Source organism: Vulpes lagopus, chromosome 15, assembly GCF_018345385.1.
Source record: "Vulpes lagopus strain Blue_001 chromosome 15, ASM1834538v1, whole genome shotgun sequence".
Classification (NCBI taxonomy): Eukaryota; Metazoa; Chordata; class Mammalia; order Carnivora; family Canidae; genus Vulpes; species Vulpes lagopus.
This window is the reverse complement of record NC_054838.1, coordinates 2,082,405-2,095,297: the sequence shown is the minus strand read 5'-3', so window position 1 is coordinate 2,095,297 and position 12,893 is coordinate 2,082,405. Positions and strand designations below refer to the sequence as shown.

At 41.9% G+C, this 12,893-nt stretch overlaps 1 protein-coding gene across 2 annotated transcripts in view; it reads left to right on the top strand.

Moving 5' to 3' along the window:
• Nucleotides 1-12,893, top strand: part of BBOX1 (gamma-butyrobetaine hydroxylase 1) — a 59,804-nt gene that overhangs the window by 9,380 nt on the left and 37,531 nt on the right. For both annotated transcript variants that reach the window (XM_041730516.1, XM_041730515.1), the window contains one exon: nt 31-145. In XM_041730516.1, coding sequence (XP_041586450.1) covers nt 31-145 — 115 coding nt within the window. The remainder of the gene's footprint in view (nt 1-30; nt 146-12,893) is intronic.

Sequence of the window (12,893 nt, the reverse complement as noted above, 5' to 3'; positions counted from 1 at the left end):
CAAGGTGACACTCGCTTTCTGTGTTACCAGGTTTGCATCACGTGGCCGAACGAGCATTGCAGTGAATTTGAAGCCGACTGGCTGAAGAAAAGATGCTTTTCACAACAGGCCAGAGAAAAACTCCAGAGAGAATTGTTTTTCCCAGGTAACCTTGACCATGGCCGTCAATGTCTTTTAAAAACTTGTAAGACATTTTGCCCAGAAGCCAATTCAAAGCCTTGTGCTTTGGTTAAGACGTTATCGTAATTTATGCGGGATGTTTAATGATTTACCAGCACAGATCATTTGTTAGGATAAAAGGAAATATAGACGCGTTCTAGACATCCTAAAGAGACAGGAAGGGAAGAGGGACAGCAAACTTGTCCCCTTGTCGTCTAACACGAACCCAGCACACTGGATACTCCCTGAGTGACTGCAGCAAAGGAGTAGGTGGGGGAAGCAGACGTGCCCTTCTTATCTTTATCTAAAACCAGAAAAACACAAAATCGACAAAGCAGGAATTCCTAACCGGGTACCCACAGATAAAATTATGTGATTCCCCTACAATACTGTCGAATGAGAATGGGAGCGTGTGCATGGGGACACGCATGCTGTGTGTGCTTAGCACATTTGTGTGGGGAGAGATGGATGGGTCTCAAGAAAATGTAAATGTGTGACCACAAAAATGTTCAGAAAATCTGCCACAGTTGGGTCTGGTGGGAAAAGATTATTCTTGAGCTGAGAGACAGGATAAAAGAAATACCAATACAGGTAAAAAGTTAATTATGTCCTCTCTGTATACTTGGAACGTTTGTATCGTAAGATGACATGGGACAAAGAAAAATTCTGAAAATACCATGATTCCTGTGTATTTAGCAGAATCTTGACTTCTACGAGCACACTGGCCAGGCAGGTCTCCCTGAACTTCCTTTTCCACCGTTAACCAGATATATTGGATGAGCCTTGTTGAATGCTGCAACACCCCTTCTGAGAATTCTGGGTCATGCACCAAGACAGAGACCTCACCTCCTCCTTTCAGATCCGAAATTCTCAAACATGGATAGTAAGTGGTTTCAAACGCTAGGGTCTTGGGTTAGCAGATGTCACTAATTTGTGAGCTTGAGCCACGCAGCTCTGCTTTGTCCCATGGTCATCGGTAGGGCGCGACGTTGTCCCCTTCCTGTTCAGGCACAGGCCCGTGCGGTCAAGAACTGGGTTCCTCTATGTCCCTAGTTTCATCATTCTGGCAACTGACCAGGTTTTGCTCTCGTGCTTTCTGTCTAAACTGCCAGGAATCCGCTTTCTTCTTTAGCTAGCTAGCTGGGGGAATCCAGATGGGCATCTGGGGAAAGATGTTTATCCGGCCTTCCCCCTGTGTGTGCACTGCTGGATTCTTCAAGGAGTCTCCAGTTACATAACTGAGTAGCAATTATCTGGGTCAAATAGCACTTTCACGAATGTATTATTATTTTTTATTTATTTTAGATTTCTTCTGGTACTCAAAATATTTTTCCTTAACTCTGCCCCGATTTTGTAATCCAGTTGGATTTTGCTTTCATTTCCTTCAAGTTCTTCTTTTGATTATTCGAGGAGGGGAGAAAGCCAACGGTTTATTATTACAGCGTAAGCTTTTAAGCTTTGTAAAAAGATACAGCCACCCTCCTCCATTAATACTTCTCGACGAACGCAGTTTTATAGCTTCCATTTCTCAGGACTATCGGGCAGTAGCAAAATGGAAATGATACTACACTCAGTTAAGTAGTGGAAAAAACAAGTCACACTGACAGGCTGCAGTCATGAATAATATACGGAGAACTGGCTGCTATGTAGACCCTGGAAAATACTTTAATGGTTTAAAACAAGATCAGATTTTTAAAATACATTCTCAAGCTGTGCACTTGGTGGGGTAAAGGAGAAAGCGACAGGCCATCTCTGGAATATTCCTTCTATGGCTTCTTGCCTGTAGAACTTGACACCTTATTGTCCTGCCATCGCATATTTCTTTGAACATTGATACTCCAGAACATGTAAACAAACCCGGTTACCTTTGTGAAAAGATTTTGTTTTTCATCCCCAGGGGCCATGTTCCCTCTTCTGCTTTAGAGTGAGGGAAGACTTTTAAAATCTGGCATCAAGATGCAGGCCACTTTTCGTTGATCTTCCCTTGGCACTAGCTGTCGAACTCAAAAAGTGAAAAGATGCATAATGATGAGCCAGAAAAACCAAACCAAACAAAACAACTCTTGTCAATGGACAGCCGCAGCTGGAAGGAAGACGTGGATAATAGTCAGTCATTCCCTCATAAATTTCTATTCAGTTGCACATATACTGAACATCTCTTTTGTGCCGGAAACCCTGTAAGGAAATACCAAGTTAAAAAAAGACACAGATTCTGTCCTCAAGGATTTATCATGTCTAGGAGGGGGGCCCCAGCCATGAAAACAAATAAGTATAATATGTTATTTGAAGTACATGAAAGCATGCAGAGAAGGTTAATTATAATGTAGAGGAAGGAATCTGAAGAGACAAGAAAATAATCCTCAGAAGCCTGGTGATACGGGAGCTGGATTTGAAGGATTGGTTCATCAGACAAAGATAGTAAGGAAAGTCTTGACAGAGAAAAGGGCGTGTAGGAAATAGTGGATGTGTCAAGTAGTAGGGTAGGCTTGGAAATTGCAATTAGTTTAATATTAGTGAAGTTCAAATCGTTAAGGCAGCAGAGAAGAAGGAAGTGGCCAAACCTTGAAGCAGCATCATGCCCTACGAAGGAGCTCAATCCAAAACCCCATGGGAAGGACATTTCTCAACACAGAGCTCAAGTGTATTTCCTTCCATTTGTTTTCCAGGCTGAGTCTCTTCCTATAGGGCCAGAGAATCGAGTTTAATATCTCTGTACGTTTAAGAAGTTTGCTTCATTTTCTTTTGAATGCATTTTACATCTTCAGAATTACATCATTTTGATTTTGACCAGATGCGTATAATTTCTCAAATGCTTACAAGCTTGTGAAGATCGTCTTAGCTTCCTCTTTCTCTGGTTGGGTTCTCCCCTCTTGTGGTAGGACCCGTTGGTTCTTGGCTTGTGTTTCTCTTACAGAAGAGAGTGGAGTGAGCGGCCCTGTGGTGGAAACTCTTGGTCATGGTCACCTGTGTTGGATGGATTGGCGTGGGGAGTGGGGCGGGGAGCAAGGGGACCATAGCATGGCCCAGAAATAGCCCAACAAGACGCATTGAGAACGTAAGCTAGGGGAGTAGCAGAGATGATGGGAAAGACTTTGTATCCAAGAGAAACATATATTGACCTGTAAGAGAGGGGGTAGCTGGCCTCGTTCCCTATTCTCCACCAATTTAAAAGCTGACTTTGAAGCCTAGCATGTAAATGTTTCCAAACATAGGAATGAAAATTGAAAACTCCAATAAAACATTGGAAATATGAAGATTTTCATGAATGTAATTGTATTTTAGCTTCCATGTCAAATTGAAGCGATTATACACTCATTTTTGTGCTTAATTTTGAGAATCAAAATTCCCAAAACATGATAGATGGGACTAAAATGGGAAAAATCAATATATAGTATGATCTTATATATAGGAACCCGAAGATTTGTTCTTTTTATTAATATTCAGCATCAGAATGAATGCTCATTTTTCTATCTACTTGAACTGGTAGTAAAATATTTGTATACTATCCTCTGACTTTAATATTTGTCATGTCAAATTGAGGTTTAAAAGATTGTAATTTGAAGAAACTTTTTTTTCCATGGAAGCAGTCTGCTCACTTTTTCTCAGCAGCCCAGGTGCTGAGTACATTGCATAGTCAGAAAAGAACATTTCCCCTCAATTCACTATAGCAGAGCGAATCTTCACCTACTTATTTAGTTGAATTACCACTCATCAGTCCATAGCTATAAGCCCCCCTTTTGTTTCAAAAGGAACATGCCACAAGAGGGAGTCAAAACTCTCATATAACTCACAGGGCCCTCTAGAATCTCTGGGCCTTTCCCATAGCAGGGGGGAAAAAAGCAGAGCTCCCCCTTTCTTGCAGAAGGCCATGCATTTTCTTGAAAATGAAGATTTTTATTATGGCACCAAGAACAGAGCTGGTCTGGTGCAGAGGCTATTTTTACAGAGATTTTTCAAAAAAGCAAAAATCACTATTTTTTTAATTAACAAGTAATGAACACAATAAATATGTCTAACGCCCACTGATAATTCCCCCCGTCCCTAAGCCTTGCTCCACACTTTACTCATTTTTGAAGTCCTACAGGTGGGAATCTGCAGTGCAAGTCAGGGATGGAGTGAGGGTATTTGCTTCATCTACTACTTGGTAATTACAAAAAGGACTGGGAGTATGTTTTTTTTCTGCCTTGGAGTGCCCCAACTGTGTCAGGGCTGCCGTTAGTAGGCTTTGGAACAGTTCTTGAAAAAGCTGCATCAGGGGGTGTCTGGGTGGCTCAGCCAGCTGAGCATCCAACCCTTGATTTCTGCTCATGTCGTGGTCTCAGGGTTTGGGGATTGAGCCCCGTGTGAGGCTCCTCACTCAGCGGGGAGTCCGCTCGAGATTCTCCCTCTGTCTCCCTCTGCCCCTGCCCTCACTCACATGCTCTGTCTGTCTCTCTCTCATAAATAAATCAACTTTAACAAAACAAAACCAATCCGCTGCATCAGAACAGTCAAGCCACCATGTCTTGTGCCCAGATGTATTCCCTTCTCAAGAAAGAACTAGTCAGCATCCCTCGCCTGCTGTCATCCAGGTGGGAGACTGGCTCAGTCGTCGTCTGTGTAAGAAGCCAGTCTCTGTTCCTTTGGCCTACCCTGTCTGAAATGGACCCACTGAGTTTCAGAGAAATGTCTTTGGGGTTTTAATGAAACCTGTAATGAACACAGGTGTGTCTTGAATGTCTGTGAGTTTATGAATGTGTGTTTTGCTCCCTGTTTCCTCTGTGCCGTATTGCTGTCTTCCAGTTTGTCCAATTTTTCTCTGAATTACAAGGCATTAATTCTTCTACTCAGTGTCTGCATGTACTTGATGAACTTGGACATACTATCTAAAGAGTCTAACATCCCGACGTGGGATGGAGCCTTCCTCGTCCTGTCGGTGGGCCCGAGGTGGGAGGCTCACAGCTTGAGAAGAGCCCTGCAGTGCCCTCTATGCAGCAGATGCCACTAATCTGGTGGATGTTTCCACAGCCATCTGCCTAGTTTGGGAATTCATTTCTAAACTTTAGGTAAAATCCTCTTTTTTTCACCCTCGCTTATCTCCATCTATACTTCCAGCAAGAAAACGCATAACCACATTCTCAGAAATAAATATTAAAGATAACTCTATCTTACAGTTGGGTACATAACAGAAATACAAAAAAAAAAAGAGCCCATATATTCTCTTATTACTTTTAAGAATTCTTAGATAAGAAACATTAATGACATTCTTTTGAAGAAATAATTTTTTGATTTTTTAAAAAATCCATTTTTAATTACTTAACAACTTCGTAGAGGAAAATACCATTGCATCACCCAATGTTACTGCTAAACAGGACCTTAAAAAGCTGGTGTCTTCAAAAGTCTTGAAAAAGTCTGTGGATATTTTTGAGAACCTAAAACAAATGTATCTTAAGGAAGAATTATTGTGGTAGGTTTCCTTTTCCCATTTTCTCAGTATACTTACCACATCCAAAATTAAGGAAAATATACTAACATTTTTTACTCTTGGAAAAGTAATTTTCTGTTATTACACTAAAGTAAATTTTTTTCTTTTCTTTTCTCTGTTTTTCTTTGCTTTTTTTTTCCAAAGAGTGTAAAAGTAGAGTGGGCTTTCTTCAATGAGGGAAAAGCTTCAGTTTCTCACAAACTAGGTTTGCTTTTTCTTACAGCCCAGGAATGAATTTTATAGCATATGGCTATTGGATGGCAAATTTTGAATTTATAAATTTAGAAAATTCCATATGGTGGCAATTTCAAGAAGTAAAATTGGATTACTTAATATGCTGGCTTCATTTTTCCCAAACCTATGCATAAGTTGTATACTTAACCTGTCATCTTTGCTAGGACCTACACATCAGGAGATTCACCAGTCAAAAAAAAAAAAAAAAAAAAAAAAGGGACAACTGATTTAAAAGCTATTATTTCTCACTCTGGTTCCACTTTGCGTTTTCAAGATAGCAGACCATTGAAATACACAACTTTAGTTTTGGGATAATAGATATCTTCATTATACTTAAATTTCTTCCTTGGAATTCCAATCCCAAACTTTCAAATGTGCCCATGGAAAAAAATTGATTTATTTTTTTCTTTCAATTTTTCTATCCCTATAGGGAAAAAAGATTAAAACAAGTGATGTTGCTATTTATACATTCTATCGATTTGCCTGATTTCTAATTTAGTAACCAAAAAAATAATTATTAAGCTCTACTCCACTCAGTGGATTCCTTAACTTTATTATTTTTCTCAAAATTTTGTATTTTTCTTAATCTGCAACTTTGCTCTTAATCAAAAGAGCAACATTGCATGAAAATCAGTGTGCTTGACCCGTGGCCTTGTTAGGTGTGCGATTTTGAGCAACTTACTTTTCTGTACCCCACCACCTTTATCTGTATGATAGAGATAGTACCTATTTACCTTTAAGGAGTGCCAGGTTGGGTGAAAAGCACTGTCATATTTTACATATAAACTCACTTCATCTTTACACCACTCCCTCGAAAGCACTATAAATAACTAGAGAACAGCTCTGAGAGGGGCTTGACCCTCTTGAACAGTATATCAGTTTCCCAAAAAATTAAAATTAAAATTAAAACTACAGAATTCTGTTAGTGAAATTCTTTCTCCTTTACTCCCACTGGCTGTCAGGCTCCTATGTACACGGCCTGCTTGTCCAGAGAAGACTGGTATTCAACAAGTTATAGGGAGAAACAATTATATGGGCTGTCACTCTTACCAACAACTTAATTGGAGCTTTTTATCACCTCATATGTAGATTACTAAAATAACGTGGCCTCTGCTCACGCCCACCTTGCACAACCCTGCAGGGTAATCTTTCTGATGCCCACCTTCAAATCTCTTCTGCCTGGCTCTGCTGTCTCACTGCAGCACGATAAAGTCCTAAGTCTTCACTGGAGCTTTCCAACCATCCCACAGTCTGATGCCCCCTCCACAAATCTGTAGATTTTGTCCAAACTCTGCCTGTTTCCTAGATCACTTATTCCATTCTTTCTCTCTGGCCAAACTTCACCTCTCCATTCTGCAAGGCCCACCTCGCATCCCATTGAAACCCTTTGCCAACAATCGTACCCTATATTTACAGTATCCCTAAGCCAATTTACAAAGTACAGATAAGAAAGAAAGCCCCAGAAAACAGATCTCATTTCACTGGTAATACTGAAGTGCAAGGCTGTAACATAACAATGGAAGCATACCCATTTTTTCAAAAAAGAATTTTGTTAGAATTTGTTAGGAGAGAAAGTCAAGTGTGGTAGGTCAAGAAAGCTCTTCACCTGTGAAACAACATTGTGTTATGGAATGAGAACAGGCTTTGGAGACAGTAGAGCTGGCTTTGACTCTCTGCTCTGTGAACTTAGTTTCATAAATGATCTGAACCTCATTTTTTTTTTCATATGTAGAAAGGTAATGCCTCTCAGTTTTGGAATGTGGAGAGTTAAATGGTGAAATGTAGGTGCTTGTTCCCTTTTTCCTCCAAGGTAGACACCTATGAACATAGATGAACATAGAAGCAGAGGCATAGAACAGAATATTTGGGTAAGGACGGAAGGAGAAATGAATAATAGGGACATGACAATATCTTCTGCTTGAGTTCCCGTTACATGGAGAATAATCATGTCATGTTCCTGACTAAAAACATGAGGGTGGCTTGGAGGTGAATCCTTGCTATGAGAAGGATTTTAATTGCTCAGGCATTGATTTGAAGCCTGGGCCAAAATTTCACCTACTTGGCAGAGGTTTTATTTTATTTATTTAAATAAATGTATTTAAATAAATTTAAGAAAGAAGTGAAAAGACTGGTCAACTATGAACCTAATTCCAATCAGGGACATAGAAATATTTGCTGAAGCTGGGACGATCAGCAAACTTGGGAGAAAGTGGCTGTGTTGTCTATTAGCTAAGGACTCTACAGATGAGAATACCAGCCATCAGCAGACATTTTCCACATAGGAGCTAAATATCTTCAGGGAAAAAAATCTCTGACCCAAACTAGCTACAATCTCATGACCATATAAAAGCAGATAATCTCAGTAACGAAGATAAAGGGAAGGTATCTATCTAAAGACAACAATGTGCTCATTCAAGAAGGAAGCACAGTCTCGAAGCCCTAATGTCAATAGAGCATAATTGGAGTTTCTAGAATAAATCGATCAAGCCAAATATATGATGGAAACCAAAAGGGGATTTATAAAGTGATTTACTTGGAGCCCCTCCCCCAAATGAGGAAACTGGAGGAAAGACAGCCCCCCTGACAGTACAAATGATTTTAGAGAAACTTGCTCCAGTTTTTCCCATCTTAATTGAGGCAATTCCATCTTTCTGGGAGCAGGACCATCCTCTTTATCTCTTTTCCATACATCCAGTCTATGAAGAAAATCTATTGTTATTTAGATGTCAAAGTAATCTAGAATCCATCCACATCTCACTACCTCCACCACCAACTACCAACGTCATACACCCTCTTCTTCCTCTGCCTCTCCTACTCCTTCTCCAGTCTTCCTTCTTCGCATTTTTCGAAAGCATTACTCTGGGTCAGGCACTGACCTCAGTAGCTACTATTTATTGCTCTATTTAATCCTAGCAACAACCTCACAAAAGCAGCGTTAGTATTATAACTCTTACACATAAGGAAAATGATAAAAATTAAGTAACTAGTCCAAAATCAAAGAAACAACACAAACGCACAACAGAGCCAAGATTTAACAAAAGAGTATCTGTTCTGTTAACTACCATTCCATCACTCTCCCCTCTTCCATGTGGTTCCTGTGATTTGTGTGGGCTCCTCTCTCTGCGTCACCGCAATTGTTGCACTGAATGGTCATTGTCTTGTGTGTTTGACTGTCTTCCCCACTAGCCAGTTGGGGAATAACTAATCTAGGGAAATAATTAATATTAGTAAAGGTGTCATTTATTGAGTACCTACTATGCACTATGAATTTATTCAGCAAATATTTGCTTTCTGTGTTCTAGGACAGGCACCGTTCTATGTGGTGGGGATGCGGTGGTGAACAAAACAGAGAAAGACTCTATCTATAGGGAGTTTACATTCTGTCAGAGAAAAAAATCAATAAATCTACAAATATATATATATATTTAAATATATGTGTGTGTACACACTATGTATAATATATATAAATTTGCAAATACATCTACAACATATCAAGTGCCATGAAGACACGGACACGGGGGTGGGGGGTGGGAATGCATGGATGTTCTCTTCTATCTTTTCACCGAAATAAGTAGCAAAGTTGTCAGTTGAGCATAAGTAGGAGGAGGAAGTGGATGGTTTGAGGATGGAGAACATGAGAAATGGTCAGCTAGTAAGAGAAAGTTACGCAGACGTTAGCAGACACACAATAAGAGCAGTCTTGGTGGTGTGTTTTCCTGTTCAGTGGCTCTGGTTCATGTGCAGATTTAATCAGGAACACTGTGAAATTGTTCATAGACAGCGTACCGTTACCGTTCACATTTCATAACAACCCCGCAAGTCATTTTCATCCTGTATTTTCCGGGTGGGGTAACCAAACTGAGATAGTGTATCACTTTCTGAAGTTCTTGCAGATGGGAAGTCTCAGAAGTCAGGTTTGAATCCAGATCTGTCACCCTCAGACCTCAAGCTATTAACGTTGACACAATGTCCCTATCAAATTGGACCGGCGTCCCATCTCTACACAGGCTTCACACATTCTCAGTGAACTAGCTTTGGAAAAGAAGACATGACTGACAGACAATTTTTATACATTCTTGTTGACTAAAAAGTTAATCTGAGTCAACAGAGTTGAGACAGACAAAAAAAAAAAAAAAGATTAATTAGATTTGGGTTGCATGAATGAAAACGAGGCAGCGAGCCCACCGTGCAGGCATGGGCCACACCACATCCAGTGCTGGTTTCAGACGCCGGTGCTGTTGGAGAGCATCAGCAAACTCGAGCACATCATACAACGGAGAGCAGAGAGCCCAGGGCAGGGCTTGGAAGCCATAAAACATGAAAAACCTGGGTAATCCAAGAGCTATTTGAATTTAGAGAGACTTAGGCCCGGTAGCTGTGCTTATATGCATCTCCAGGACTGTCCTATTCTGTGTGATTAGGGAGCACGGGGCCTAAAAGAGGGGTGGCAGCAGTAGAGTGTCTGTTAGCATGAGGAAGAAGCCTGTGACCACTGGAACTGTCTGGAACCAATATGGACCACTCCATAGGGAGATCTGTGCGGGATACACGATGGAAAGTGACCAAGAGGGTTTTCCATAACCTTTTCATGGATGTCATAGGGGATAGTCACAGCATGAACAAAAGGTAAAACTGAATTTCCTGTTTGCCCTGAAACTCTTAGGGACGGCTGAGATAATAATCTCCCTTCTTGACATGGTACGTGCTTGTTTTCCTTCAACATACACCCCTCCCTGAAGCTCTGTAATCACAGTAATTGTGGGGTTTCCCAGCCCTGACGAGCATGAGCTGTGTGATGCTACACAAATTATCTAAGATCCTTAGGCCTGACTTCTCATCTATGAAATGGGACGATACTAGGACTTCTGTTACAGGGTTTGTTGTGAGGATTACATGAATGGATCCGCGTGAAGTGCTCAGAAGTGTGCCTAGAATCCTAAGCGCTCGATAAATGTTAGCTCTCGGTTTTCAAGTACTCATCACACCCTGCCTTTTAGGGTCCCTGCCTTTTTTTGGCAAGTGTTCTTGGATTCTCCACCTAGAAGATCACTGTCGTCATAGGGCTAAGCATTTAGAATACACCAGGTACCTACTAGTCCAAAACAAAAATGTGTTTCTCTCCTTTCAGGCAACATAAACCCGTGTAGACGTGTGTTTTATACATTCTCGCAGAGACTTTTTGAATTTGGTGGGATTATCAAAACCCTAGGGAAAAGGCTTTTTGGATTTCTCCATCTTTTAAAATACTGAAGAGTGCTCAGACAATCTTCTTTTTCAGGGGTTGCTTCCAGTCTCTAGTCCTCATTAGAAAATAAGCAAAGGTTTCTTTGGGTTTTCTGGAAACCTACTGCTTGCCAGCCTTGGCCTATGTGCTTGGGGCTGGGGGGCGGGCAGGGGCTGTGGAGGTGAGGAAGTAAAGACACCTGCCAGAGTCTCCATCCCTTGCAGGGAACCTGCAGTCCTAGTGGAAGAATGAGCTGAAGTTTGGCCTGATTGACCCTTGCTTGCTTTTCTGCTTTGCCTCCCATCCTTCGCTTTGCCTGGGTTCTAGCTCTAGTGACTGAGTTCCTCCCAAAAGAGGAGAGATTTTCCATCTTCCTGCTGTCCCTCCCACTGAGACACACTTCTCCCTGCCTTTTTCATGACTGCCTTCTCTCATCCCCTGGGATCTGGCGTAAGTAGCATCTCTTTAGCTAGAACTTTCTTAACTGCCATGTCTAGCTAGGTGCCCCACCCCACTCCCAATTGTCTGCCAATGTGCCCCGTTTGTTACCTCTGATGCACTTGCTGCAGTGTTTTTATGTATTTGTTTGCTCATTCACCTTTCCCTTCACAAAGCAGATGTGCAGTCACATCTGTTTTTATTCACTAATGTGACCTCTTTAGAATCGCAAGGCTTTCAACCGTATGTGTTGAATAAGTACAAGATCATTTCAGCGTAATGTGGTGGGCGCTGAGACGGAGGTGTGTTTCGGTGCTGGGGGACCACAGGGGACAACCATCTAGCTGATTCTTACTGGCCCTAGAGGAGGGCATCGCGGAGGCGGGCAATACCCCACCGTGGCCCCTCAGTCCTCTTCCCACGGATGCCACCACTTGCCTGTGCAGGGCTGCCACTCTGCTGGAGGGTTTTCTCTGGCTTGACTAACACAGAAAGACCCAGAAGTGACTAGAGAAGCAGTCAATGGGAGTAGGCATGTGTGGCCTGTGCACCCCAGCCTGCTTGTCCCCAGGTAGGACAACTCTCAAGTGTAGTCTACAGGATTGCCATATGGTCCAGCAGTTCTTTTAACCATTCATTAGGATGATTTCCAGAAGCCTCCTTCCTAGTCTTAATGTCCCTACCTTCTATTAGTTCTTCCAGGGAAATCTCCTCAATACATTGCTTGCATTCAGATCCTCATCTTAGGTCAGCTTCTAGAAGACCTCAGAGTCTAAGAGAGGACAAGTGATCAGATTCTTTTTTTTTTTAAATATATATTTTTTGAATTTATTCATGAGAGACACAGAGAGAGAGGCAGAGACACAGGCTGAGGGAGAAGCAGGCTCTCCATGGGGAGCCGGATGCGGGGCTGGATCCCAGGACCCCCAGGGTCACGCCCTGAGCCAAAGGCAGATGCTCAACCGCTGAGCCACCCCAGGGGCCCCCAGGTTCTTGATGCGTGTTGAGTTCACCAGACAAGAAGTAAAAGAATATCCAAAGAGGCAGGCTCCTCTTAGCACGTGGAAGGGACTCAAAGCCCTATTTCCACCCAGGTATTTTCCTCTACGAGGGTCAGATTTTGGTTTTGGCTGGGTCCCTGCAAACTATTCCTGGGAAGAGGGGATAAGAGATGGGCTGATCCTCAGCACATTAGACTAGCTGTGTCAGCGCCCAGAGCACAGTGCAGCGCCACTGGACAGAAGGTTCTAAAGGCAAAAGAACACATTGCAACCCAGCATGCTGCCCTCCTGAATCTTGAACTAAAGAGCTTCTTTGTGTCTTTTCCTTTTTTGAAATACAGCTCAGGATCCAGGAATGTGATGCCTAACCCCA